At 38.8% G+C, this 25,423-nt stretch overlaps 1 protein-coding gene across 2 annotated transcripts in view; it reads right to left on the bottom strand.

Moving 5' to 3' along the window:
- Positions 1-25,423, bottom strand: part of UBXN7 (UBX domain protein 7) — a 77,934-nt gene that overhangs the window by 10,705 nt on the left and 41,806 nt on the right. For both annotated transcript variants that reach the window (XM_006092809.3, XM_023757311.1), the window contains exons 4-8: positions 17,576-17,641; positions 16,062-16,174; positions 9,767-9,913; positions 7,227-7,317; positions 5,990-6,117 (exon numbers count right to left, since the gene is read on the bottom strand). In XM_006092809.3, coding sequence (XP_006092871.1) covers positions 5,990-6,117; positions 7,227-7,317; positions 9,767-9,913; positions 16,062-16,174; positions 17,576-17,641 — 545 coding nt within the window. The remainder of the gene's footprint in view (positions 1-5,989; positions 6,118-7,226; positions 7,318-9,766; positions 9,914-16,061; positions 16,175-17,575; positions 17,642-25,423) is intronic.

The following is a 25,423-nucleotide window of genomic DNA, read 5'->3' as shown; positions in this document are numbered from 1 at the left end:
CAACCTCCCTATCCGGCCCTGCTCTGTTCGTGGCAGGGGAAGGCGCCCCAACCCCCTGATCGGCCCTGCTCTGTGTGTGACAGGGTGCGGCGCCCCAACCCCCCCATGGGCCCTGCTCTGTGTGTGACGGGGTGGAGCTGCAACCTCCCCATTGGCCCTGCCTGAGTGTGACGGGGGGAGTGCCCCAACCCCCTGATCGGCCCTGCTCTGTGGGTGACAGGGGGTGGTGCCTCAAACCCCTGATGGGCCCTGCTCTGTGTGTGACAGGGGGCGGTGCCCCCAACCCCCCTGATGGGCCCTGCTCTGTGCGTGACAGGGGGTGGCGCGGCAACCTCCCCATCGACCCTGCCTTGAGTGTGACAGGGGGCAGCGCCCCAACCCCCCAATCGGCCCTGCTCTGAGCCCGACCAGGGGCTGCACCTAGGGATTGGGCCTGCCCTCTGCCACCCGGGAGCGGGCCTAAGCCAGCAGGTTGTTATCTCCCGAGGGGTCCCAGACTGTGAGAGGGCACATGTGGGGCTGAGGGACACCACCTCCCCGCCAGTGCACAAATTTTTGTGCACCGGGCCTCTAGTAGAATTATATTCCTGAAACCTAATTTTATTAACCAATATCACCCCAATAAATAAATTAAAAATAAATAAAACTTCACTTGAAGGTCTTAAAAAAAAAAAAAAAGAGCCTTTGTCTTTTAAAGATATATGCCAAAGTAGGTATAAGGAATGAAACAATGAATTCTAAGATTTACTGCAAAATAATGTGAATAAGATGGGATACAGTAAAACAAGACTGGCCACTTGTTGGTAATTACTGAAATTAGTTAATGGATACATAGTTCAATAAATTCCTTGTACTTTTGAATATCCTTAAAAATTTCCACAATAAAAGGGTAAAAAAAAAAAAGTATGGGCTGTTAACAAAAAAAACTAAAGGAATCTCATTTTGGCTTTCACTATCTGCCAATAATATAGCAAAAAATAAAGTTAAGGCTAAGTTATCACTCCCATACCCCCCCCCACCCCCCAAAAAAGAGTAAGTACATGTGCCCATATGACCTGCAATGGCTTAGGTAGACTGCAGTTTTATGATAATGACATTGCACAGCACATAGCTTGATTTTAAAGATTGTCACCATGGCAATTGCTGGCTTTCTACTCAATATCCATTCTCCTTATTCCTTACTTACAGAATCCTAATAATGTGCATAAAAGAAAACATATCAAGCTAAAAATGTCCATTTACCAGTTTCCCTTGTAGTTAGAAAAAACTTGTAGTATGGAGCTAAAGCAGAACTTACAGAGAAAGTATAGAACAGTGATTCCCAAAGTGGGCGCTACCGCCCCCCGGTGGGCGCTGCAGCGATCCAGGGGGGGCGGTGATGGCCACAGGTGCATTTGGGGGGCGATGAGTAACTGCTATTAACATTTAAAAAAAATTAATTTCCAGGGGCTGAGTAATATTTTTTCTGGAAAGGGGGCGGTAGGCCAAATAAGTTTGGGAACCACTGGTATAGAACTAACTGCCTATATTAGGAAAAAATGGTCTCAATTAATTCCCTGTTTCCATATTACATTTTTTAAAAGTACCTACATAGAATAAGAAAATAAAATTAAACCCAACTACACAGAAGGAAAAAGAGAAAAGACGGAAATCAACCAATGACCTAGTAAACAAGAAAAATTCAATGAAACAAAAAGCTTTTAAATTAATAAAATTGTCAGGGAAAAAACAAGCCACAAATTACTATAACAGGATTGAGAGAGGACCCATCACAACAGACACTGCAGTCATTAAAGGAATTAAAAGGAAATATAATAAATAAATTGAAGTCAATATATCTGACACCTTTGGTAAAATGGACAAATCCTTAGAAGACACAACCTAATAAAGCTCATTAAAGAATAGATACCTAAGCAGTCCTATATCTATTAATTAAATTGAATATGTAGTTTGTAACTTCCCACAAAGAAAACTCTAGGCTCAGGTAGTTTCACTAGTGAATGTCATCAAATATTATGGAAGAAATAACATCAATTTTACATAAACTTCCAGGAAACATAATGGGAGAAACACTTCCCAATTCATTGTAAGGCCAGCATTAAGTTGATATTAAAACCAGACAAAGATATTACAAGGAAAACAAAACAATCACACAAAAAAACTACAAACAATATCTCTCACAGAGACACAAAAATTCTTGACAGAAATACATTAAAAAATAATGCATCATAACCAGGTGGGTTTTAGCAGAGTAATGAAAGGTTGGATTACCACTAAAAAACCAACCAATGGAATTCACTAAAAATAGAAATCCGTACGATCATCTCAATAGATGTGACAAATCTATGACAAAATTCCCTTATATGAAAACTCAGCAAACTAGGATTAGAAGGAAACTTCTTCAACCTGATAAAGTGTATCTACAAGAGCCCTAGCTAGTTTGGCTCATGGATAGAGCGTCTGCCTATGGATTGAAGGGTACCAGGTACAATTCTGGTCAAGGGCACATACTCGTGTTGCAGGCTCTATCCCCAGTGGGGGGCAGGCAGGAGGCAGCCTATCCATAATTCTCTCTCATCATTGGTGTTTCTATCTCTCTCTCCCTCTCCCTTCCTCTCTGAAATTATTAAAAATATATTTTTTAAAAAAGTTTCCACTCTACAAGAAACATATAGCTAGTATCAAAAAAATTTTTTTAATCCTCACCTGAGAATATATTTCCATTGATTTTTTATTTTATTTTATTTTATTTTTTTTAGAGAGAGTGGAAGAGAGAGGGAAAGACAGTGAGAAATATCAATGTAAGAGAAACACATCAATTGGCATGTGCCCAGACCAGGGCCCGGGCCAGGGAGGAGCTGCAACTGAGGTACGTGCCCTTGACTGGAATCAAACCTGGACCCTTCGGTCTGCAGGCCAATGTTCTATCCACTGAGCCAAAATGGCTAGGGCACTAGCATCAAATTTAATGGTGAAAGACAACTTCCCCCTAATACCAGAAACAGGGTCTCTTATATCTTCCTACTTTTAACTTTATGCTGGAAGTCCTAAATAAGAAAAAATAAATAAAAGGCAAGAGATTGAATAGGAAGACATAAAATAAGTCTATTTGTGGACAACATGACTATTTCTACAAAAAATTCAAAGCAATCTACAAAAAAGCTATTAGAACTAATTAATGAGTTTAGCAAGATTGCAGGCTACAAGCTCATTATATAAAAACTATAAAATATTGCTAAGAAAAATTTAAAGCTTAAATAAATGAGATATATACTATATGCCATGTTCACGGATCTGCAGGCTCAATATTGTTAGGATGTAAATTCTCTCCAAAATGATCCATAGAGCCAATGCAATTCCAATCAAAGCCCTAGTACCTTTCTTTGTAGAAAGTGACAAGCTGATTCTAAAACTTATATGCAAAAGACCTGAACAAAACAACTACAAAGATGGAGGACTTAACTATGACATTTCAAGACTTATAAAGTTACAGTAATCATTAAGACTGAAATACTGGTGTAAAGAAAGATTTATCAATCACAGGAAAGAATAGAGCCCATAAACCAAACATATATGATCAATTTTTCATAAGGGTTCAAAGGCAATTCAATGGGGAAAGGCTAACCTTTCCACAAATGATGCTGCAACAAGTGCATAGCCACGTGCAAACAACCAAAAAATCCTAACTAGACCCTACCCTAACACCATATATAAGAATTAATTCAAAGAGGATCACTGACTTAAGAGCTAAAAATATATTTTAAAAAAATTATCACATAAGACAAAAAGCATAGAATATAAAAGTTGATAAATTGGATTTCATCAGTAATTTAAAATTTGCTCTTCAAAAATCACTATTATGAAATGAATAAGTAAGTAACACACTGGGAGAAAATTATCTATAAACTCTATATATAGACTATAAAAAGAACCCTTATAGACCTGGCCAGTTGGTTGGAGCATCATCCCGTACACCAAAAGGTTGTGGGTTCAATTTCCGGTCATGGCACATACCTATATTACAGTTTCGATCCCTGGTTGGGGTGCATACAGGAGGCAACTGATTGATGTTTCTCTCTCCCTTCCCCTCTCTAAAATTAGTAAAAAACATGAGGATAAAAAAAGAAAGAACCCTTACAATTAAGATGGCATGCAACCCAATAAAAAACAAGCCAGAGACCTGAATTGACACTTCATCAAGAGATAGCAAAAAAAGCACATGAAAAGATACTCATATCAAAATTTGTCAAATTTTAATTTTTAAATGTGTTCAGTTTATTGCACAGTAATTATTAAGGCTATAAAAATTTAAATATAATAAACTTAAGGCTAATTTATCACACACACAGGAAAGCAAGCAGATGTGCCCACATGACATGCAACAGCTTGGACAGATTGCAGATAACACTATATACCATGTAAGTTGATTTTAAAGAACACTATGACGGACACTGCTAGTTTCCTATCTCTCATCCAGTCTTCTCTGCTTCCTTATTAACAGAGCCTCCGTTATGTTTGTGCAAGAAAATGTGCCCAGCTAAAATAAGCAAAACTCTTATCCGTGGCTGTTTACCTTTGTAACAGTAACAGTCAACACCCTGTTCTTCCTTAAGAGTATAGCATCTAACTGTGACCATGAGGACAAAAGCCAATAAATACTAGGGATGGAGGGGGGGAATAAAAGAGGAGGAACCTGGTTCCTTGATGACATTACAAAGTCAATCCCTAGACTGCTTGCTTCTGGACTTCTTGCTGAGAAAAGTAGATGTCTTCCTCGTTTAAGCCATTATTTGTTGATGTTTCTCTTGCACACAGTTGATCAAAATTTATAATAATCAGATAATTTAGTATAGTAAGTAGAGGCTGAGGTACAAATCATCCCTATGTATTTGTCCAATTTTTATGGTCCCACTATTTTCCATTAAGTCCCTTAATTTTTATAAGAGAGCTGGTAAGGTTGTAAATTCAATTTATGTTGAAATTCAGCAACTCACAAACTCAGGCTCTGGTTTTTTACAATATCAGCCTTATGACTGCAAAAGATAAGAACCTCTCTTAGGACAATTATAGAAACTCTGGATTTTTTAATGCCTTAAAAAAGAATTATAGGTAAGTAAAACTTCTCTTAGCAATGAAAAAAAACAAAGAAATAGTCTATAGATAAAAGTGAAACAATGTTTTAGTTCTGCTCTGTTGTGTCTGAATAATTGAGGGGAGGGGGATTCTATACCCCCGCTTTGCAAGTATCCATATAGTCTTTTATTAAATGGGTACTTTATTCTATGTGATTAGTTAAGTAACTTTCATCACTGCATGATATGGACTATTAAAGTCTTATCTTCTAAAACTAATTTTATCCTCACTGACAATCAAACCCTAACAGCTCCTACAACCAATGTGAAATTCTGATATCTTTGTAGGTCTATGATTTCCAATTAATATTTAGACCAATTATCAAATAGATCTGCCTAATAATAGCATATTATAGAAAATAAGTATAGAAGTAATCTCAAGGTGGGCTAGAGAGACAGGTCCTAAAACTATATAATTAGTAATAATGACCACCTATACCAGGAGAGTTTTCTAGCAAAAATACCATTATTTTTTTTTACTGCTGCTTAGACCTGGCAATGCTGCCTTTGAAAGAAGTGGATTACTCCACCATCGGGGCTTGCTAAATCAGTTCCCCTCCTCACTGCTACATATTCACATTGCTTACTTCTAAATCCAGGTCTTAGGTCACATGCCTGTATCCTAACTGCAAGGGAGACTGGGAGTATGAATCGTATGATTTTACTGAGAAGACAGAATCCGCATGTGGGAAATTATCAAAATATAAGAAGGGCATCTAAGATGTTGTAGAGCCACAAATTATAACTGTCCAATACTTACATTAATATCTTTAAGATCTTAACCTCAAACATTTTACACAAGACATCTATATACAATTACATTTAATTGCCCATTATCACTTCTTATTCATACTTACTGAACGGGCACATTTTTTGGGGGGACTGCTAGAAAGTCCATCCAGTTGCCCATGTTCACCCAGAAATCCCGTCACTTGGTCCAAGAAAGAAGATACGTCTAACTGGTGCCACTCTACTAGCTTCTGACCTAAAAATTAAAAAACGTCATATATAAATATAATAAAATCAACATGCCTTCTCAACATTCTCATTAAGTATTTTTTTGGCATTTGCATAATTAAAATTTTAGGAACACATATTCCCACTGTTAGGACTCAGGGCAATATAGTCCTTAATGGCCATTTGTAAGCTTCCTGCCACAGGAAAACAAAGACCAAGAACTTGTCCAAGCTTCCCGCCTCAGGAGGACAAAGACCAGGAAAATTTGCTGGACACCAGGAATCAGACTATACAAGGAATTAAAACTGTCCTAAAAACGCCTGATTGCATATCCACATTCCAAGCCCACCAACTCAGCCCACACACACTGACGACAAGAGCTTCCCACCAGTGACTGCATGTAACGATGAAACTCCAGCTCCTGGGGCAGACATCATCACCCACTATCTCCTTGGCTCAGTGCTATGCGGCCCTTCCCTTTGGATATCCCTTCCCTCACCCCTTTTCTTAAATAAATTCAATTTTTCTTTATCCACCATCTGAGATGGCTACTTAGCCTGCCCAAGTACCACCACGTTAACCTTTCACCCACCCTTCACCAGTTTAAATTACATAGCGTTTTCATAACCCAAAGAATTCATCAATTATAGCCAACCTAAGATTCCTAGCCAACTGGCAACTTCTTTATCTGCTAATATCATTTATTGGCATTTAGAAAGAAGAGATTCAAACGAAGCAAAATCTTGGTAAAAATTCATTAATAATAAAACCAGTTCTACCCTCTGTTTCTCTGGTGGGATTACAACCAGTACCTGAACAATCTTAATATTTTAATAACAGAAAACCCAAGGGGACCCCTTAAAATATGACAAGATAAAATATTAGTTTTAGAAAGTACAGAGCTGCACAAATATAAAATACAATCATTTCCCCAAATTGTCAGAAACAGACTGACTCCCTAACATATTTTAATAGATGTTTAAATAATTCTAAAGGACATGAATAAAAACCCTTCACCTAAATTATTACAAAGAATTCTGAAACTGAATCCAGTCAAATATTAAAGATCAAATATTTAGGTAATTGAAAAATAAGTCATATGTCAATTGCTGTAAGCTGATATAAAATAAATATTACCTGTCCGTGGATCCAAGATGGAAACATAGGGGAAATCCCCTAGCTTATAAAATTGTATGTATCTCTGACCTTCCTCACTGTCATGATAAACCTGTTAAATCATTGATATAAAAAAAAGTCAACCTCTAAAAAAGTATCAACTGTATCCTTGTTATATACCAACAACAATTCTCCAAATACACCTTTAGTATATGTTAGGATTCATTCCTACATTAAAGAGAAAAATGAAGGTAATCTGGTGTGAACTACCTCAACTTCCTGTCCTCAGCCCCCATGGAAACATATATCAATCCATTTTTCCTCCCTTTCCAGTTCAGAAGAGATATTGCTCTTTCTGATCAAGTTATCTGTCCACCTATATTATTCCAAACTCTATCATATACATCTTAATAAGTCACTACATATTGAGATGATAAGCTTGAGTGGCTAGCATAGTGCTAGTCAAAGAGATGCTCAACCAATAGTTGCGGAAGAGCCCAGCTTGTGTGGCTCGGCAGTTGAGTGTTGACCCAGAACCAACAGATCACTGATTCAATTACCCCATAGGGCACATGCCCGGTTGTGGGCTCTATCCCCAGTAGGGAGTGTGCAGGAGGCAGCCAAACGATGATGCTCCTCTCTCATTGATGTTTCTATCTCTCTACCCCTCTCCCTTCCACTCTCTCTCTTTAAAAAAAAAAAATCAATAAAAACATATTTAAAAAAATAGTTGTAGAAGAAAAGTTTACCATTCAGAAAAAATACTGAATTTAGGGGACCTGTAAAACATGAATGAGCCGAAACCGGTTTGGCTCAGTGGATAGAGCGTTGGCCTGCGGACTGAAGGGTCCCGGGTTCGATTCTGGTCAAGGGCATGTACCTTGGTTGCGGGCACATCCCCAGTGGGAGATGTGCAGGAGGCAGCTGATCGATGTTTCTCTCTCATCGATGTTTCTAACTCTCTATCCCTCTCCCTTCCTCTCTGTAAAAAATCAATAAAATACATTAAAAAAATGAATGAATAAATTAATAACATTAACAGCATATCTTATAGTGGAAAAAATTAAGTTCATTCAGATGTTTTTATTTTCTATAATTTTTCATAAAAAAATTAAAAATTTGAACAAGATTATCTAACCTTAGCTTGATAATTTACATAAAAAGAAAACAGAATCAGCAAGATTAAGTGACAATACTAAGAAATATACATAAAAAGTATAAAACTCAAGCTAAAATCCAAATCTTAGTCAAATGTTTTTCCATTACTCAAGATCTTCTACATTCACACTGTCAATTATAACAACCAATACATGTGTTATTGAAGTACTTGAAACATGGCTGGTCTGAACTGAGAGGTTCCGTACGTATAAAATATACACACATCACATCTTGGAGACTTCACACATACACACACAAAAATCAAAACATCTCATTAAGATTTTAATATTAGTTTGATATTAGATATATTGATTTTAAAACATTAAAATTAATTTCACCTGTTTCTTTTGACCTTTTAAAATGTGGCTACTAGAGCATTTTTAATTAAATATGTGGCTCACATTATATTCCTAGTAGAGGCCTGATGCACAAGATTCATGCACTGGGGCTTGCTAAATCAGTTCCCCCCTCACTGCTACATATTCACATTGTTTACTTCTAAACCCAGGTTTTAGGTCACATGCCTGTATCCTAACTGCAAGGGAGACTGGGACCCCTGCCGGCAGTCAGACATCCCTCTCGCAGTTCGGGTCTCTAGCAGTCTGGGACCCCTTGCTCCTTACCTCCTGCCACTGCCACTGCCACTGCGCTCGCCAGCGGTGAGCCCGGCTTCTGGCTAAGTGGCGCTCCCCATGAGAGCGCACTGACCACCAGGGGGCAGCTCCTGAATTGAGCATCTGGCCCCTGGTGGTCAGTGCACGTCATAGTGACCAGTCGATTTGCATATTAGGGTTTTATTATATAGAACTAGAGACCCAGTGCACGAAATTCGTGTACTCGGGGGCGGGGTCCCTCAGCCTGGTCTGCAGCCCTCTTGCGCCCTCTTCAAGCCCTTGGGGGATGTCCAACTGAAGGCAGAGGCTCCCGCCACCGCCACTGCACTCGCCAGCCGTGAGCCCGGCTTCTGGTTGAGAGGCGCTCCCCCTGTGGGAGTGCACTGACCACCAAGGGGCAGCTCCTGCATTGAGCGTCTGTCCCTTGGTGGTCAGTGCACGTCATAGCAACCGGTTGCTCCACCATTCAGTCAATTGCATATTAGCCTTTTATTATACAGGATTGAATAGTACAGTTGTGAACTCTATCAAGATATTTAAGCTCATCTGAGATATGAATATTATATAGTTACGCAGCTTGGTTCTTTCTTTCCTTCCCTCGAGAGTTCTTCATTGCTGCCCTAATTTTCACTTGTCCTTACTATTTCAGCAATTATGGGTGGTTTTACCTTTTCATATATCATAATTTAACTCAGTTATTAAAATTTTTCCAGTTTATTACTGAATTCCTCCTTCTCAACATCCCATACTACAAAAGTAAAATGCTACTAAAACTTTAACTCTCCTCACCTGCCAGAAAATGAAATGTTCCCGGATAATATTCTTCACAGCATCATTGCTCCATACATCACGGTTGAGGCACTGGCATGCAAAGTCTTGTACATTTTGGATGTTTATCATCAGCCACTTATTTTGCATCTGCCCACACTCTTTGGCCTATAAGAGTAAAGTTACACAACACCTGTTAGAAATAATTTCTCCTTGGTAACTGATATGTTTCAGAGTTCAGAAACTGTTATCTTTTCATTTAAATACTAAGTTTTTCCCCTCAAGTATAACATCTAGAGTTTTTGGTATATATACATTATTTACATTAATTTGCATAGATATATATAATTATACTGACCATTTTCAAGCATTTTTCAAATTTAAATAAACTGTTATTGTTATAATGGCTGGACTTTTGTACATTTAAACATCTGAAAAAAATTATACAAACTTATGGTCAAGTCACATAATTCTATCACATTATCTCTCTCAACCCCTATTAGGCATGTACTATTTTATAGGATCACCCTAAATATTTCTGTAAAAGCTGCTAAGGGTTTTTTCTCTTAGGGTTGTTTTCCTAGGAGATTTCAAAAAATGAGATTATAGGATCAAAGAATGTTTCAGAATGATTTTTAAAAGACCCCCCCCCCAATTTATAGCACAAATATTAATCATGAGTATGTACTTTTTGCCTAATAGTTTGTCATCACCATAAAAACCTAAAAAGTTGCTGAATACAAAGATTGGCAGAAAAGCAAATGAGCAAACAAATGCTTCCTTAAACCTTTGTATAGGAACAATGAAATGAAAGTGATAGTTTTGAGTAATTTTGTCTTGGAACAATATTATTTCCCATACCAGATTAACACAGATCTTCAATTAACTCAGGTCGTTAACAGTTGAAAAACATACATCATTTTGGAGGTATTGGACAATGTAAGACTATCTTCTGCTTTAAGAAGGTTTACACAGTCTTACAGATAACTGTTATCCTATTTTTTGGTATGAATCCTCCAGAAAAAAATCATTTTCTAATATTTAATTTTGATTCCACAGGTGAAAACTCAAGTTCAAAAAGGAATCCCTGTATTGAGCCAGAAAGCTGTATTACCTGGTGAAAAGCTTATTTTAAAATATATAAACATAATAAAATTATTCCTTACTCCTAGAAAGTAAGTGTTCAACTTACTTCCTTACCTATAGCATGCACATGGATTTGATAAATGAGTGATAAATGTATACTTATATGCCTTAACTGAAGAAAAAGTATTGGAGAGGGGAAAAATTTAACACACATTTCTGTAACAGGGTAAATGTACATAAGTCTGCCTAAAACTACAACATGGAGAAGAAAAAAAAGTCAAGAGTTTAAAACTGATGGACAGTCATTTGCTTTTGATTTTAAAAGTTCATTTATTCACATTTATGCTTTAATTCAGATTCATTCATTCAACAAATAAACTTACTGATACCTATCATGTTTCAGGTATAGCTATAGATGCTGGAATTAGAGCAGTTACCAAAACACAAAAAACCCTGCCTTCATGAAGCATACACTGGGGAGAAACCTTATATTAATCAGTACAAGAAACTGAAGATGCTGTTAAGAAATTACTGCTGGAAGGAAAGGCCCAAAGACATGAATTTTATGCAAAGCAACAATGTTTAGAGGGAATATAAGAGAGTCTTACACAAATGATGAACCTTCCCTCTTGAAATCTATTAGACTGTTCAGAATCAACATTCAAAAGCCATTTTATGAAGACCCAAGGACAAGTGTGGCTACATCAAATAGAGACATATGTGATATGACTTATCTGTTTCAAGGGGGAAACAGTGAGAGAGTATCTCTACCAGTCCCAGACAGATCAGTAAAGTAAGAAGAAAAAAAGAATAGCCCTAGCTGGTTTGGCTCAGTGGATACAGCATCGACCTGCAGACTGAAGGATCCTGGATCCAATTCAAGGGCACATGCTGGGGTTGTGGGCATGATCCCAAGTGGGGGGTTGTGCAGGAGGCAGCCGATCAGTGATTCTCTCTCATCATTGATGTTTCTTTCCCTCTCCCTTCCTCTCTGAAATCAATAAAAATACATTTTAAAAAAATATAAAGGAAAAGATATTTGTTTCAATAATAGATATACATAAAGTCAAGATGAAAATATATTAAAATATGCACAGTACTTTTTAATGGAAATTGTGATTTTATTTCCCCCCCCACTGGTTTGCTATATTTGCCAACTTTGAATAAAACTAAATATAAGCTATGAATAAAGTTTATTTTTAAAAAGTTTATCTTACATATTTTGTTACTGAATTGGTTCTTTATATTTTTTGCTAAAATATTTTTACTTACAGCAGGACTTTTAAAATTAACAAAGCATTCTTAGTAATTACAACTAAGTACATGTGAATTAAATGATAACAAATAAATATGCATTTATAATGAAAATAAGGACTATTATGGAAATTATTCTGATTCTGTACCATATACTCCAGATTATGTCATTCAATCATTTAAGAAAGATTTATTGAGGGCCAATTATGTGCCAAAAGCTCTTCTAGGCATTGAATACAATGACAAATAAAACAAAGTTCCTGTGTTCATGGAACTTACAAGCTACATGTTCCCTTGCCTAGGTCAGATCATTCATCCTAAGTGGGTCACTCAGCTACAGCTATACTGATTCCTTGGCTGTACCAGAAATATACCCTTTTTAGCCTTACTATCTGCTGTTTCCCTGACATTCCTATGGTTCACATTCCTTCACTTCACTCAGGTTTCTACTCAAATCTCATCCTTCAGAATCTTCCTTGATCTTCCTATCTAAAACAGTCTTCTCTCCTCACAGTTACAAACATATGTGAAACCTATGAAATCAACCCTGCTTTTAATTTTGCTTGTTAAGTATACATGCATCTTAGTGGCTCTAAACAAACAAAAAAATTGCCCTCTCCTTCCCTTATTCTATTTTTTAAAATATTTTTTTATTGATTTCAGAGGGGAGGGGAGAGGGAGAAAGAGACAGAAACATCAATAATGAAAAGGAATCATTGATCGGTGGCCCTCCTGTACACCCCACACTAGGGATCCAGCCCGAAACCTGGGCATGTGCCCTGACTGGGAATCAACCACTGAGCCACGCCGACTGGGTCCCTTATTCTATTTTATTTTCTCCCACTACATACTATAACCTGAAATTACACCCTATCTCTCTATATTGTATATACATACGCACACACGAAACGTTTTACATATATGTATAAACATTTGATTTTTATTTGTTTATAGTCTGTTTCTCCCTCTTGATTATAAATCTTTGATGGCAAGGACTTTGTGTAATGTGCTTACCACTATCTCCCAGGGGAAGAAACTGCTTATAGGCTCCAGATATTCATTTTCTTCTAAGCACCTGGATTTCCTAGCGTCCCTTGCAGTAGGTGTAACCATATTACCAAGTTCTGGTCAATGGGATGTGAGCAACTTCTAGGTTGTGCCTTTAAAGGGAAAAGGTATACCTTTCTCAGCCCCCTCCCTCCTTCATTCTGGCTAGAAAGCAAACATGGTGGTAAGCCCCCTTGAATCATATGGACAAAGGCAAGCAAGACCTAGGAAATAGAAGAAAAAGACAAAGAAAACTTGCACTGCTAGTAACTTCACAGAGCAGAACCATCCTAATAGCCTGGACTTCTTTCTTGTTTAAGCTACTATTTGTTTCCTTCCTGGTCTCTCTCACATGCAGTAAAATCTATCCCAAAAAATATAATCCCTATTACCTAGAACAAGGCCTTACAAAAGGAGGCCTCGATAAATACTAAATGAACAAGTAAATTAATCAGTCTCTTCAGAACCTTTGAATATCGTCTACCTCTAGATACACTAAGAAAGTCTAGTTTCTAAACCTGTAAAACTATGGCTCAGAGCTACATCTAATATTGTGCCCAAACCTATGGGCCCTGCCAGAGCAACCAAAGAGAGTCCGTATAATTTTTAACATTCACCTCTCTAAACATCAATGACTTAATTTTGCATGTGACCTCCCTAATTTATATAAAACTAATAGATATATCATTAATTATAACGAAATGCCTATTTTTTCTGGGAGTGTTAATGTCATTTAAAGACTCATAAATGATAAACTTTAGTATTAGTGAAGATATGAATAGATTATTGCAAACAATGCAGGTCATGAAATACAAAGAAAAAAGGTTATGTAACTTTAAAAAAATGAGCAAAAAATCAGACAGCAATTTCAAAAAAGATTCGGTTTACTTCAATGAACAAGCATCAGAGTAACTGCTTTTTATGAGCCCAGAGTGACAAGATTAAATCAAGCACAGAGTTATTTATTAAGCCCTAGAGCAACTCAAAAGCTAATGAAAAGGAAAACATGTCAAAACAAACTCAGATCATTTTTGTCTTTCACATTGCTGCTACTCTCTCTCAGTGGCTATATTATCACCAGAACATTAGAAAGGATAGGCAGACAAGCGCCTGGAACACTAGAAAGTATAGGCAGCTGCCATGTTAAGATCATGAGGGAAGGATGAAGAAAACTGAGGAGGTATCTAACCTGACATATGTGAGCTGATAAACACCAAAGACTCCCTCAACTCTAGACTTTAGATGACAAAAAGAAATCTTCTTTTTTTTTTAATCCTCACCAGAGGATATTTTTTCCATTTATCTTCTTTTTTTTTTTTTTTTAGAGAGAGAGAGAGAGCGGAAGAGAGAGGGAAAGACAGAGAGAAATATCGATGTGAGAGAAACACATCGATTGGCTGCATTGAGGGCCCGGGCCAAGGGGGAGCCTGTAACCAAGGTATGTACCCTTGACCAGAATCAAACCCAGGACCCTTTAGTCCGAAGACACTCCATCCATTGAGCCAAACCAGCTAGGGCAAGAAACCCTTTTAAAAAAAGATGTTTTCATTGATTTCAGAGAGAGGAAGGGAGAGGGAAAGAGAGAGAGAGAGAAACATCAATGATGAGAATAATTGATTGGCTGCCTCCTGCACTGCCCCTCCCCCCCACCTCCACTTGGGGTTGAGCCTGCAGCCTAGGCATGTGTCCTGACCAGAAATCAAACCATGACCTCCTGATTCATGGGTTGACACTCAACCACTAAGCCACACCAGCTGGGCAAAAGAAACCTTTGTTTGGTCAAATCACCATCATTTGGATCTTCTGTTACATGCAGCCAAACACTTTCAGGTTTTACAACAGAAGAACAAGCTTATGGTTAAATTTCTTACCCTAAATACTTCATCTAGGCTAGTGTTAAGAGTATGTCAAGGGAAAAAATTTTTTTTAAACAATCATAATTCACTTTCAAATCTATAGCTGTAGCTACCAACATCATTTTTGTGGTTATTGTTTGGCTTACTTTATTCTAACAGGTAAGACTTAATCTTAAACCTAATTGATTTACATCAATGCAAATGCCATTTCTAATGCAAAAGAGCATTAACAAGCTACTCAATACACAAAAGCAAGCTGTTTGAACACATCAATAGAAGAATATTTAAAATCCTAACTAAATTCCGTCATTTAACAAATACCAGGTCCTATTAAATGCCAGAGACTAGGTCCCAAGACTTACCAAAATAAAACAATGCATATTCTCCCTGCCCTTATTAAGCTTATAATTCAGCAAATAATCAAATAAACTTGCTCTGGGAAGTTTTTCTTTGGCATTAACCAAGTTAAAGCCAAGAAGTAAGTCAGAATGTATTCTGCAACTACAGAGATATTCTTTTAAAATACACTGCCCTTGCTGGTTTGGCTCAGTGGATAGAGCGTCAGCCTGCAGACTGAAGGGTTGTGCAGGAGGCAGCCGATCAATGATTCTCTCTCATCATTGATGTTTCTATGTCTCTTTCCCCTCTCCCTTCCTCTCTGAAATCAATAAAAATATATATTTTTTAAAATACACTAAGAACCTCCTAGAAATGTGGGCAAAAGATACCTACAAACAATTCACAAATAGCCAACAAACACATGCACACTATTCTCAGTAGTAATCAAAGATATGTAAACTTAAAAAGTAAGATAATAAAAGAACTATCAAAATGGCATAGATTGTAAAATACCATCACACAGGGTAATAAAATGCTCTCATTAAGCAATCTCATATACTGCTGATACAAACATAAATTAATGTAACCTTTTAGGTATCTCTCATGTTATACTTATTAGGATGCCAATTCTCTATACAGTATGCTGAAAACTTTTTTTCTCTTAGAAAGAAAAAAAATGGCATTGAAAACGCAGAAGAATTCATAACTAGAGCTTAGAATTTCCAACTACTTACTGTTTCAAAGCTGCCTTTATGCATCAAATCAATGGGTGGCCGGAACAGATCTGCCAGGGTAGTTAGTTTCTTATCTATGGCTCCTCCATTTCTTAACTCTTGTTCTTGCCGAACTGAAACACAGAAGGATGAGGAAGTTTCAACTAACCATAAAAGGAACAAATCTAACAATATAAAAAACATGTATCAATTGCAAGAATTACTGAACAATGTGCTTGACCTCAAAATGCAAATATAAAATGCTAATTCTGAAAAAAATACAAAGCAAGGTAGGGAGGGAGTCTTAAAACTTAGTGGTGGCTTTCTACCAAAAGATAAGAATAAAAGCAGAAATTTATATTAGTCTCACAATCAAAATATTTCCTTCACATATTCAAAACTAACTTTAGTATAGGAGAAAACTTTCAACTCCATTTATCTAGTTCTAAAAATAATCTTAATTTACCTGTAGTTTCCAGCTATATTCCCAATCTTCAAAGTTTCTGGCAATAGCAAGAATGACCACTGCTATCACCCTCTCCTGGCAGGGTACAGGATTCCCTGGATAACCTGAGTCAGTTTGGGTTCCCCTTCAACACTCTCCAAAGTTACGAGACCTACTTGTGCTTCAATGAGCTCATTATAAATCAACTATAAAATCAAACATGGTCCAAGAATTTCTCATATATTCTCTCAAACGTAACTGTCCTTTTCTTTACAGTTCCATTGCTAAGTCAGTACTAATTCCTCTAAAAGTGTAAAGTCAAGATTCTCATTCTAACTTACTCCACAGAAATATATAAACCTATTTTAAACAACTGTAGCCAAAATGTTAATACTGGCTGCTTTGGGTGTGGCTTTTTCTTCTATTTTTCAATTCCCCATTGTGTTCATTGACAGATACTAGAATCTTGAGGGTAATCAGTTTTTTACTTTATTATAGTCAGTATTTGAGTGCTTATTCAAAAGCTCATTAAGTTTGTAAATTACCTAAATTTTTACATTATCTCCATCTTTCTTATTCTTCTTCCATCACCAAGTAGTTTAAAATTTAAAACAAATCAGTTCTGGAGAAACAATCACAGACTGAATTCATAATTTTACTTTTAAAATAAGGTGATTCTTCAAAGTAATTAGACCTCATATTAATCATCTTTTTCTTTTTAAGAAAAAGTACATAGACTAGCCAGTTTGGCTCAGTGGATAAAGTGTCAGCCTGCGAACTGAAGGGTCCTGGGTTCGATTCCAATCAAGGGCACATGCCTGGGTTGTGGGCTCAATCCCCAGTAGGGGGTGAGCAGGAGGCAGCCAATCAATGATTCTCTCTCATCATTGATGTTTTTTTTCATCTCTCTCTCCCTAAAATTAAAAAAAAAAAAAAAGTATATAAATGAAACTAAGAACTTGACCTGTTAGGGAGTGTATAGGAACTTTTCCACATTGTGGTTTTATGCGTGGGAGAGGGAAAAGGAAAGGAGGGGAAGACAAGGAGAGAGACAGACAGAGAGAGGATAAACTGATTCATAGATACCTACTAGTTTCAGTTTGAAAATCCCGAAAACCATCAAATATTGAACGTGCAGGCCGCCGTCTTTTAGGAGCTTTAAGGGTAAAAATAGAATTATACAAAAATTTAAACATTAATTTTGAAACAATTCTAAAAACTTCCTTATCTATACATATTTGTTTAAAACACTCATAGATTCATAATGGTGTCCCCCTTCAAAAAAACTGAAGTGTTTTAAAAACCTTCAAATAATTCATACAGAATTAACTCAACCATCTTCAGCCCAATGATTTTGTTTTACAAATGAGAAAATTAAGGCCCTGTTAAAGAGACTTGACCAAACCTGTGTAAAAGACAAAATGAAGATTTTGCGGATGACTCCCATGGAAATGAAGTTGCAAATGTTGCCAATATCTAATTCAGGTTAGCCTAAGGCAGTGATTTTCAACCAGTGTGTCACAAGAATTTTTAAAACATGCAATGCCTGACTATTTAGTGAGGGGCACTAACCTCTCTTCCCTTAGATTGTCAAATGATAACAATAGCCCTAGCCGGTTTTGCTCAGCTATTCGAGTGTTGGACCTTGGACTGAAGGATCTCAGGTTTGATTCCAAGCAGGGGCATGTACCTCGGTTGCAGGCTTGACCCCAGCACTGGTCGGGGCGTATGTGGGAGGTAACCGATCTATGTGTCTCTCTCTCATCCATGTTTTTTTTTCTCTCTCTGTCTCTCCCCGTTCCTTCCACTCTCTCTAAAAAATATTAAAAATTAAAAAAAAAAATCAATGGGAAAAATATCCTAGGGTGAAAATTACAAAAAAAAAAAAAAAAAAAAAAAAAAAAGACAATAGCCCACCTGGTATGGCTCAGTGGTTGAGTGTCAATCTATGAACCAGGAGGTCACAATTCGAATTCCCATCAGGACACATGCTCGATCCCCAGTAGGGGGCATGCAGGAGGCAGCCAATCAATGATTCTTTCTCATCACTGATGTTTCTATCTCTACCTCTCCCTTCCTTTCTAAAATCAGTAAAAATATATTTAAAACAAAAAAATGACAACAGCCAACACAACAAGAGCCATCCAGTGTGAATCAAACTACACTTATTTTTTTGTCAGATCGGCAAAAAATGTATTTTTTGGCGCACCACAGAATTTTAGTAATCAGTTTATGTGTGCCATGAGATAAACAAGGTTGAAAATTGCTGACCTAAGGGATCTGACTACCCTTTGGTATAACACTTGAGTAACTAAGTTCTAAATAATAATACTTGAAAACTACTTAGTAAATGGGTATACATGTAAAATTATAAATACCAAAAAACATTTAATTTTGGAAGAAAATTTTTTCCCTGCAGTTACACAATGATTTAGTAACAGAAAAGCAAGTAGAACCATCTTCTGATACCTCTGTATTTTACAGGTGAAGTCTAAAAAGCAATAGTCAAAATGTTATCTTCCTATATGTGTCCTCAAACCTAAAAAAATATTTGCCAGATCATTTGTATACATTACAATAAATAAGGACATTTAATGACTCTCTCAATATGGGTAATAGTCATTGTTGGCTTATCGCATTCCTGGCCAACATGTAACCAGAACAATGTTCCATGTTAATTAATGGTGATTAGTAGTAAGACTAGATAGAAAGTATAAAAGTTCCCTATCCCATGTCAAAGCTTCTTTCCCAACAACCTGTGTTTGCTATCATATGGGATAATTCTTTCTATCTAAGAACTATTAAGAAATAAACAAACAAACAAACAAAACAAAAATACAGAACCACACATTAAAAATCTCATTTTCCTTTAAAGCATTATCAGGCTGTATATCATTATGCACATACATATATCAGTATTTATATTTAAAAAGCACCATATCTCGCCCTAGCCAGTTTGGCTCAGTGGATAGTTAGTCTGTGGGCCAAAGGGTCAAGGACACATACCTTGGTTGCAGGGTCCTCCCTGATCAGGGCCCTGGTCGGAGCACGTGCAGGAGGCAACCAATCGATGTGTTTCTCTCACATAGATGTTTCTCTCTGTCTTTCCCTCTCTCTTACAAAAAAAAAAAAAAAAAAATCAATATCCTCAGGTGAGGATTAACAAAACAAAACAAAAAAAAACACAATATCTCTAGCAAAGGGATTTGGTTAAAAAAAAAAAAAGAAACTTTCATGTTTTAGTTTTATATTGAATTTTTTAATTTAAATTGAATTTTAGTTGTATTACATTTATTTAAATTGAATTTTAAAAAATTTAAATATTGCATTATTTTTCCCTCCCTCCCTTACTTTATAAAGAATCAAGGAATGTCATTCTTTTCTATCTTGAAATTATTTTTGATCAAGAGGTCCTATGTCAAATATATGTTTCTAGCAGGAATCATATATTCTCTCAAGAAGGCCTTCTTAAAACTCATTATCAGGTACATTTTAAGCATAATTAAGGAAGTAAGAGTATCTTAGGAATAACTACCTAAGACAGCACCCTACTATTGGTAAGGTAGTACATGAAGGTAGTTTTCTTCTACTTTTAAATTGGCAAAAGCAGGCCGATCAATAGTGTCTCTCTCTCTCTCTCTCTCTCTCTCTCTCTCTCTCTCCCTCTCCCCCCCCCCCCCCAAGCCTCCTTCCCTCCTCTCCCACTCTCTCTTTTTCCCCCATACCACCCACCTTCAATTTAGCTCCTCTTTCTCAGGCTCTAGATCTCCTAGTTCTCACTAGGAGGGATTCTCACTAGTTCCTCTTATTGCTAGTTTTCTACCCAACCCCTTTTATTTCTTAGCCTCATAACCTGTTTCCCCCTTATTTATCCTAAGTCTAACCAAGAAACTCACAAGGCCACAATAACTCTAGCCCTACAACCATTACTCTTGTCTGCCTCTTCAGTATGTGGTTTCCTGGCTCTTCCAGACCATCTGCTATAAAGTAAACATCAATCCTATGTACTCTCACTCTGCTGCCTACATAATAAGAGTGCTGGTCACTGAGGCTAAAGAGACTAACCTAAAAAGAGCTAAAAGAGCTGAAAGGAGCTTCATATTTAGGAGACTGGGGCAGGTGAAGAAAAAAATTTAGTGAGAAGAGTGACACTGTTTCACATTTTCACAAATGTGTTAATAACTGGCTTAAAAGAAGATATCTGAATTTTCGGATGTCCTTCTGCATTCTATTCTGCAATCTGCTGCTATTCCTTTAAAGTATATGAAGAAAATTAAAATTCAACCTTGCATAGACATGTAATTGTTAAAAGGAATATTTTAATAGTGTTTTAATATAATTCCTCTGATTCTACACCAACATTCAACCAGTGGTTGCAATTTAGAATCTGATATCTCATGAATGAACTTTTCATATCTGCTCCATTAAAGTCCATAGGCCTATGGAGTAGGCAGTCTCTAAGACTGCTCCCAATTATCTCTATCTCCTGATATTCATAACCTGTGTGTGGATAACCTGAGTATGAGCAGGATCGAATAGAATGTGGCAGAGGTGATAGGATTGGATGGTATGTCACTTCCAAGATTAGATTTAAAAAGATGGTGGTGGCTTCCATTTGGGAAGCCCTCTCTGGCTCTCTCATTTGTTCTTTGATAGGGACCTGATGTCTCCAACCAACCAACAGCCACATGAGTGGGCTCAGAAAGAGAGGTCTTTCTCTATTCAAGCTATGAGATGAGTGTAGCTCAGTCTGATACCTTGATTATACCCTGTGAAAGACACTAACCAAAGGCACCTGGTTAAGCTACACCTGGATTCCTAACCCACAGAAACTGAGAAATAACAAACGTTTGTTGTTTCAGAATGCTAAATTTTGGAATAATTTATTACACACCAGTAGATATCTAATCTCTCTATATACATATGCAATCCAATATGAGTAGATCTTTTGCCTATGTACAGTTTTATAACATCATGTATTGATCTTTTGGAATTATCTGTCCAGTCCTAGCCGGTTTGGTTCAGTGGATAAGAACGTTGGCCTATGGACGGAAGGGTCCTGGGTTCGATTCTGGTCAAGAGCACATACCTTGGTTACAGGCTCCTTCCCAGCCCATGCAGGAGGCAACTAATCGATGTGCTTCTCTCACATCGATGTTTCTCTCTGTCTTAATCTCTCTCTTCCACTCTCTCTAAAAATCAATGACAAAATATCCTCAGGTGAGGATTAACAAAAAAATAAAAGTAAAATATGTTCACTGAGTTACGCAAACAATTCAAATATTAACCATTTCATTATGCAATATTTTAAAAATCACCATTTTAATGTCACCAATAATCTCATCAGAAAGTCTTTAAAAAAGCGAGGCACTATTAAGCTCACAATCATGGATATAAACTTTCTAAATTACAATTTCTGATTAAAAACTTAAAAAAAAAACCTCAACTGAGGATATTCTTTCCATTGATCTTTATTTTTTTTTAAAATATATTTTATTGATTTTTTACAGAGAGGAAGGGAGAGGGATAGAGAGTTAGAAACATCGATGAGAGAGAAACACCTCCTGCACACTCCCTACTGGGGATGTGCCTGCAACCAAGGTACATGCCCTTGACCGGAATCGAACCTGGGATCCTTAAGTCCGCAGGCCGACGCCCTATCCACTGAGCCAAACCGGTTAGGGCTCCATTGATCTTTAGAGAAAGAGTGGAAGGGAGGGAGGGGGAGAGGGAGGGAGGGAGGGAAGGAGAGAGAGAGAGGAAGAAATATCAATGTGAGAGAGACATACTGATTGGTTGGCCCCCACATGTGTCCCAACTGGGGCTGGGGATCAAACTTGCAACCAAGAGACATGTCTTTGATCAGAAATCAAACCCAAGACTCTTCAGACTAACATTCTAACCACTGAACCAAACCGGCCAGGGCTCTGCTTGAAGCTTTTTTAAAAAAATTACTGGTAACAAATAATATCAGTTGTTTGCCTTGAAGCAATAACAGGCTTTGTTTATATTTTTAAAAATGTCTGTCCAATGCCTAAATCTAAATAACCATAGTCTGTCCAAAGGAAAAAAAATAAACAAATGGACTATATCAAACTAAAAAGGTTTTGCACAGCAAAGGAAACCAACAACAAAACAAAAAGACAATCTACTAAATGGGAGAAGCAATTTGTCAATGGTACATCTGATAAGGGGTTAATATCCAAAATTTATGAAGGACTCATGCAACTCAACACCAAAAAAACCCCCCAAACAATCCAATTAAAAAATGGCAGAGGATGCCCTGGCTGGTTGGGCTCAGTGGATAGAGGGCTCAGTGGATAGAGCACCGGCATGCAGACTGAAGGGTCCGGGTTTGATTCTGATCAGGGGCATGTGCCTGGCTTGTGGGCTCGATCCCCAATGGGGGGCATGCAGGACGCAGCCGATCAGTGATTTTCATCATTGATGTTTCTATCTCTATCCCCCTTCCCTCTCCCTTCATCTCTGAAAAAAAATATTTTTTTTTAAAAAAAAGGCAGAGGACCTGGATAGATACTTCTCCAAAAAGGACATACAGATGAACCACAGACATATGAAAAGATACTCAATGTCACTAACTGTCAGAGAAATGCAAATTGAAACCATCCTATATAATAAAAGAGAAACATGCAAATTAACCGTCCTTCCGCTATGCTCAAGCCACGCCCACCAGTCAATCAGGAGCAAGTATGCAATTTAACTCAACTAAGATGGCTGCAGCCACGGAGCTGGAGCGAGCAGGAGGCTTGGGTTGGCCCAGGCGATGGAGGAAGCCAAGCTTCCCGCCTGCCCTGGCTGGCCCTCGGCTCCACTCAAGGCTACAAAGTTTCAATTATAGAAGACAAATAAATCCCAGAAATAAAGGAAAAAAGAAAAAAGGAGAGGCTGGGAGCTTGGGTCGCCGGGGGCATGGCCAGCCTCAAAACGGCCATCAGCCCCTCCCCCAGGCTGGCCAGGCACCCCAGAGGGACTCCTTCACCTTGAAGGGGCTGTGGGCAGCTTGAAAACAGCCATCAGCCCCTCACTCAGGCTGGCCAGGCACCCCAGTGGGGACCCCGACCCTGAAGGGCAGGGGTCCTCAATCTTTTTAAACAGGGGGCCAGTTCACTGTCCCTCAGACTGTTGGAGGGCCGGACTATAGTTTAAAAAAATACTAGTCGGCTGCTAAGCAACAGGCAGTGGCAGCAAAAACACCTGGTGGACCGGATAAATGTTTTCGGTGGGCCGCATGTGGCCCACGGGCCGTAGTTTGAGGACCCTTGCTGAAGGGGGTGTGGCCAGCCTGAAAACAGCTCTCAGCCCCTCACCCAGGCTGGCCAGGAACCCCAGTAGGGAACCCCACCCTGAAGGGGGTGTGGCCAGCCTGAACACAGCCCTCAGCCCCTCACCCAGGCTGGCCACACCCGCATGGGGTGAGGGTCCCCACTGGGGGTCTTGGCCAGCCTGCAAACATCCATCAGCCCCTCACCCAGGCTGGCCAGGCACCCCAGAGGGACCCCCCACCCTGAAGGGGGTGTGGCCAGCCTGAACACAGCCCTCAGCCCCTCACCCAGGCTGGCCACACCCGCATGGGGTGAGGGTCCCCACTGGGGGTCTTGGCCAGCCTGCAAACATCCATCAGCCCCTCACCCAGGCTGGCCAGGCACCCCAGAGGGACCCCCCACCCTGAAGGGGCTGTGGCCAACCTGCAAACAGCCATCAGCCCCTCACCCAGGCTGGCCAGGCACCCAAGCGGGACCCCAACCCTGATCCGGGACACCCTTCAGGGCAAACCAGCCGGCCCTCACCCATGCACCAGGCCTCTAAACTATATAATAAAAGGGTAATATGCAAATTGACCCTAACAGCTGAACGACTGGGAATGACTGGTCACTATGACACACACTGACCACCAGGGGGCAGACACTCAATGTAGGAGCTGCCCTCTGGTGGTCAGTGCGCTCCCACAGGTGGAGCTCTGCTCAGCCACAAGCCAGGCTGACGGCTGCCAGTACAGTGGTGATGGTGGGAGCCTCTCCCACCTCCTCAGCAGCACTAAGGATGTCCGACTGCAGCTTAGGCCTGCTTTCCGCTGGCAAGTGGACATCCCTCAAGGGCTCCCAAGCTGCCAGAGGAATGTCTGACTGCCAGCTTAGGCCCGATCCCCTGGTGAGTGGGCCTAAGCCAGCAGGTGGACATCCCCCAAGGGGTCCCGGACTGCGAGAGGGCACAGGCCAGGCTGAGGGACCCCCCCGGAGTGCACACATTTTTGTGCACCAGGCCTTTAGTAATGATATATCACCTCACACTTGTAAGAATGGCTATCAATAAATCCACCAACAGCAAGTGTTAGCAAGGATGTGGAGAAAAGGGAACCCTCATGCACTGTTGGTGGGAATGCAGAATGATGCACCAGTATGGAGGCTCCGCAAAAAATTAAAAATGTTGCCCTGGCCCATTTGGGTCAGTGGTTAGAGCACTGGCCAGAGTACTGAACAGTCGTGGGTTTAACTCCAGGTCAAGGGCACATACCTCAGTTGCAGGTTCAATACCCAGCCCCAGTGAGGGCACAAGTGGGAGGCAACCAATCAATGTGTCTCTCTCATGATGATGTTTCTTCCCCCACTCCCTGTAAAAAATCAATGGAAAAAATATCCTTGCTGAAGATTAACAAAAAAAAAAACCCCAGTTTGTCAGCAATCAAGTAAAAGTAATGTCCCATGAAAAAAGCAGCTAGTTTAGCTTGCAACTCAAACAACTGTACAAGAACTTTTCCTTAAAACCACAGTATTTCAATATGCAGAAGTGTTTTGTGCACACATCCTATTTCATCAAACAGAATAGTTTAAAAAACATGTATTCAAGGGTTAAGATTAAATGAAATTAATTTTTACTGCTTCAAGATATTAAACAAAATTGTCTTTTTAAAAAAACTGCA

Source organism: Myotis lucifugus, unplaced genomic scaffold, assembly GCF_000147115.1.
Source record: "Myotis lucifugus unplaced genomic scaffold, Myoluc2.0 scaffold_105, whole genome shotgun sequence".
Lineage (NCBI taxonomy): Eukaryota > Metazoa > Chordata > Mammalia > Chiroptera > Vespertilionidae > Myotis > Myotis lucifugus.
This window is presented reverse-complemented; position numbering and strand designations above follow the sequence as displayed.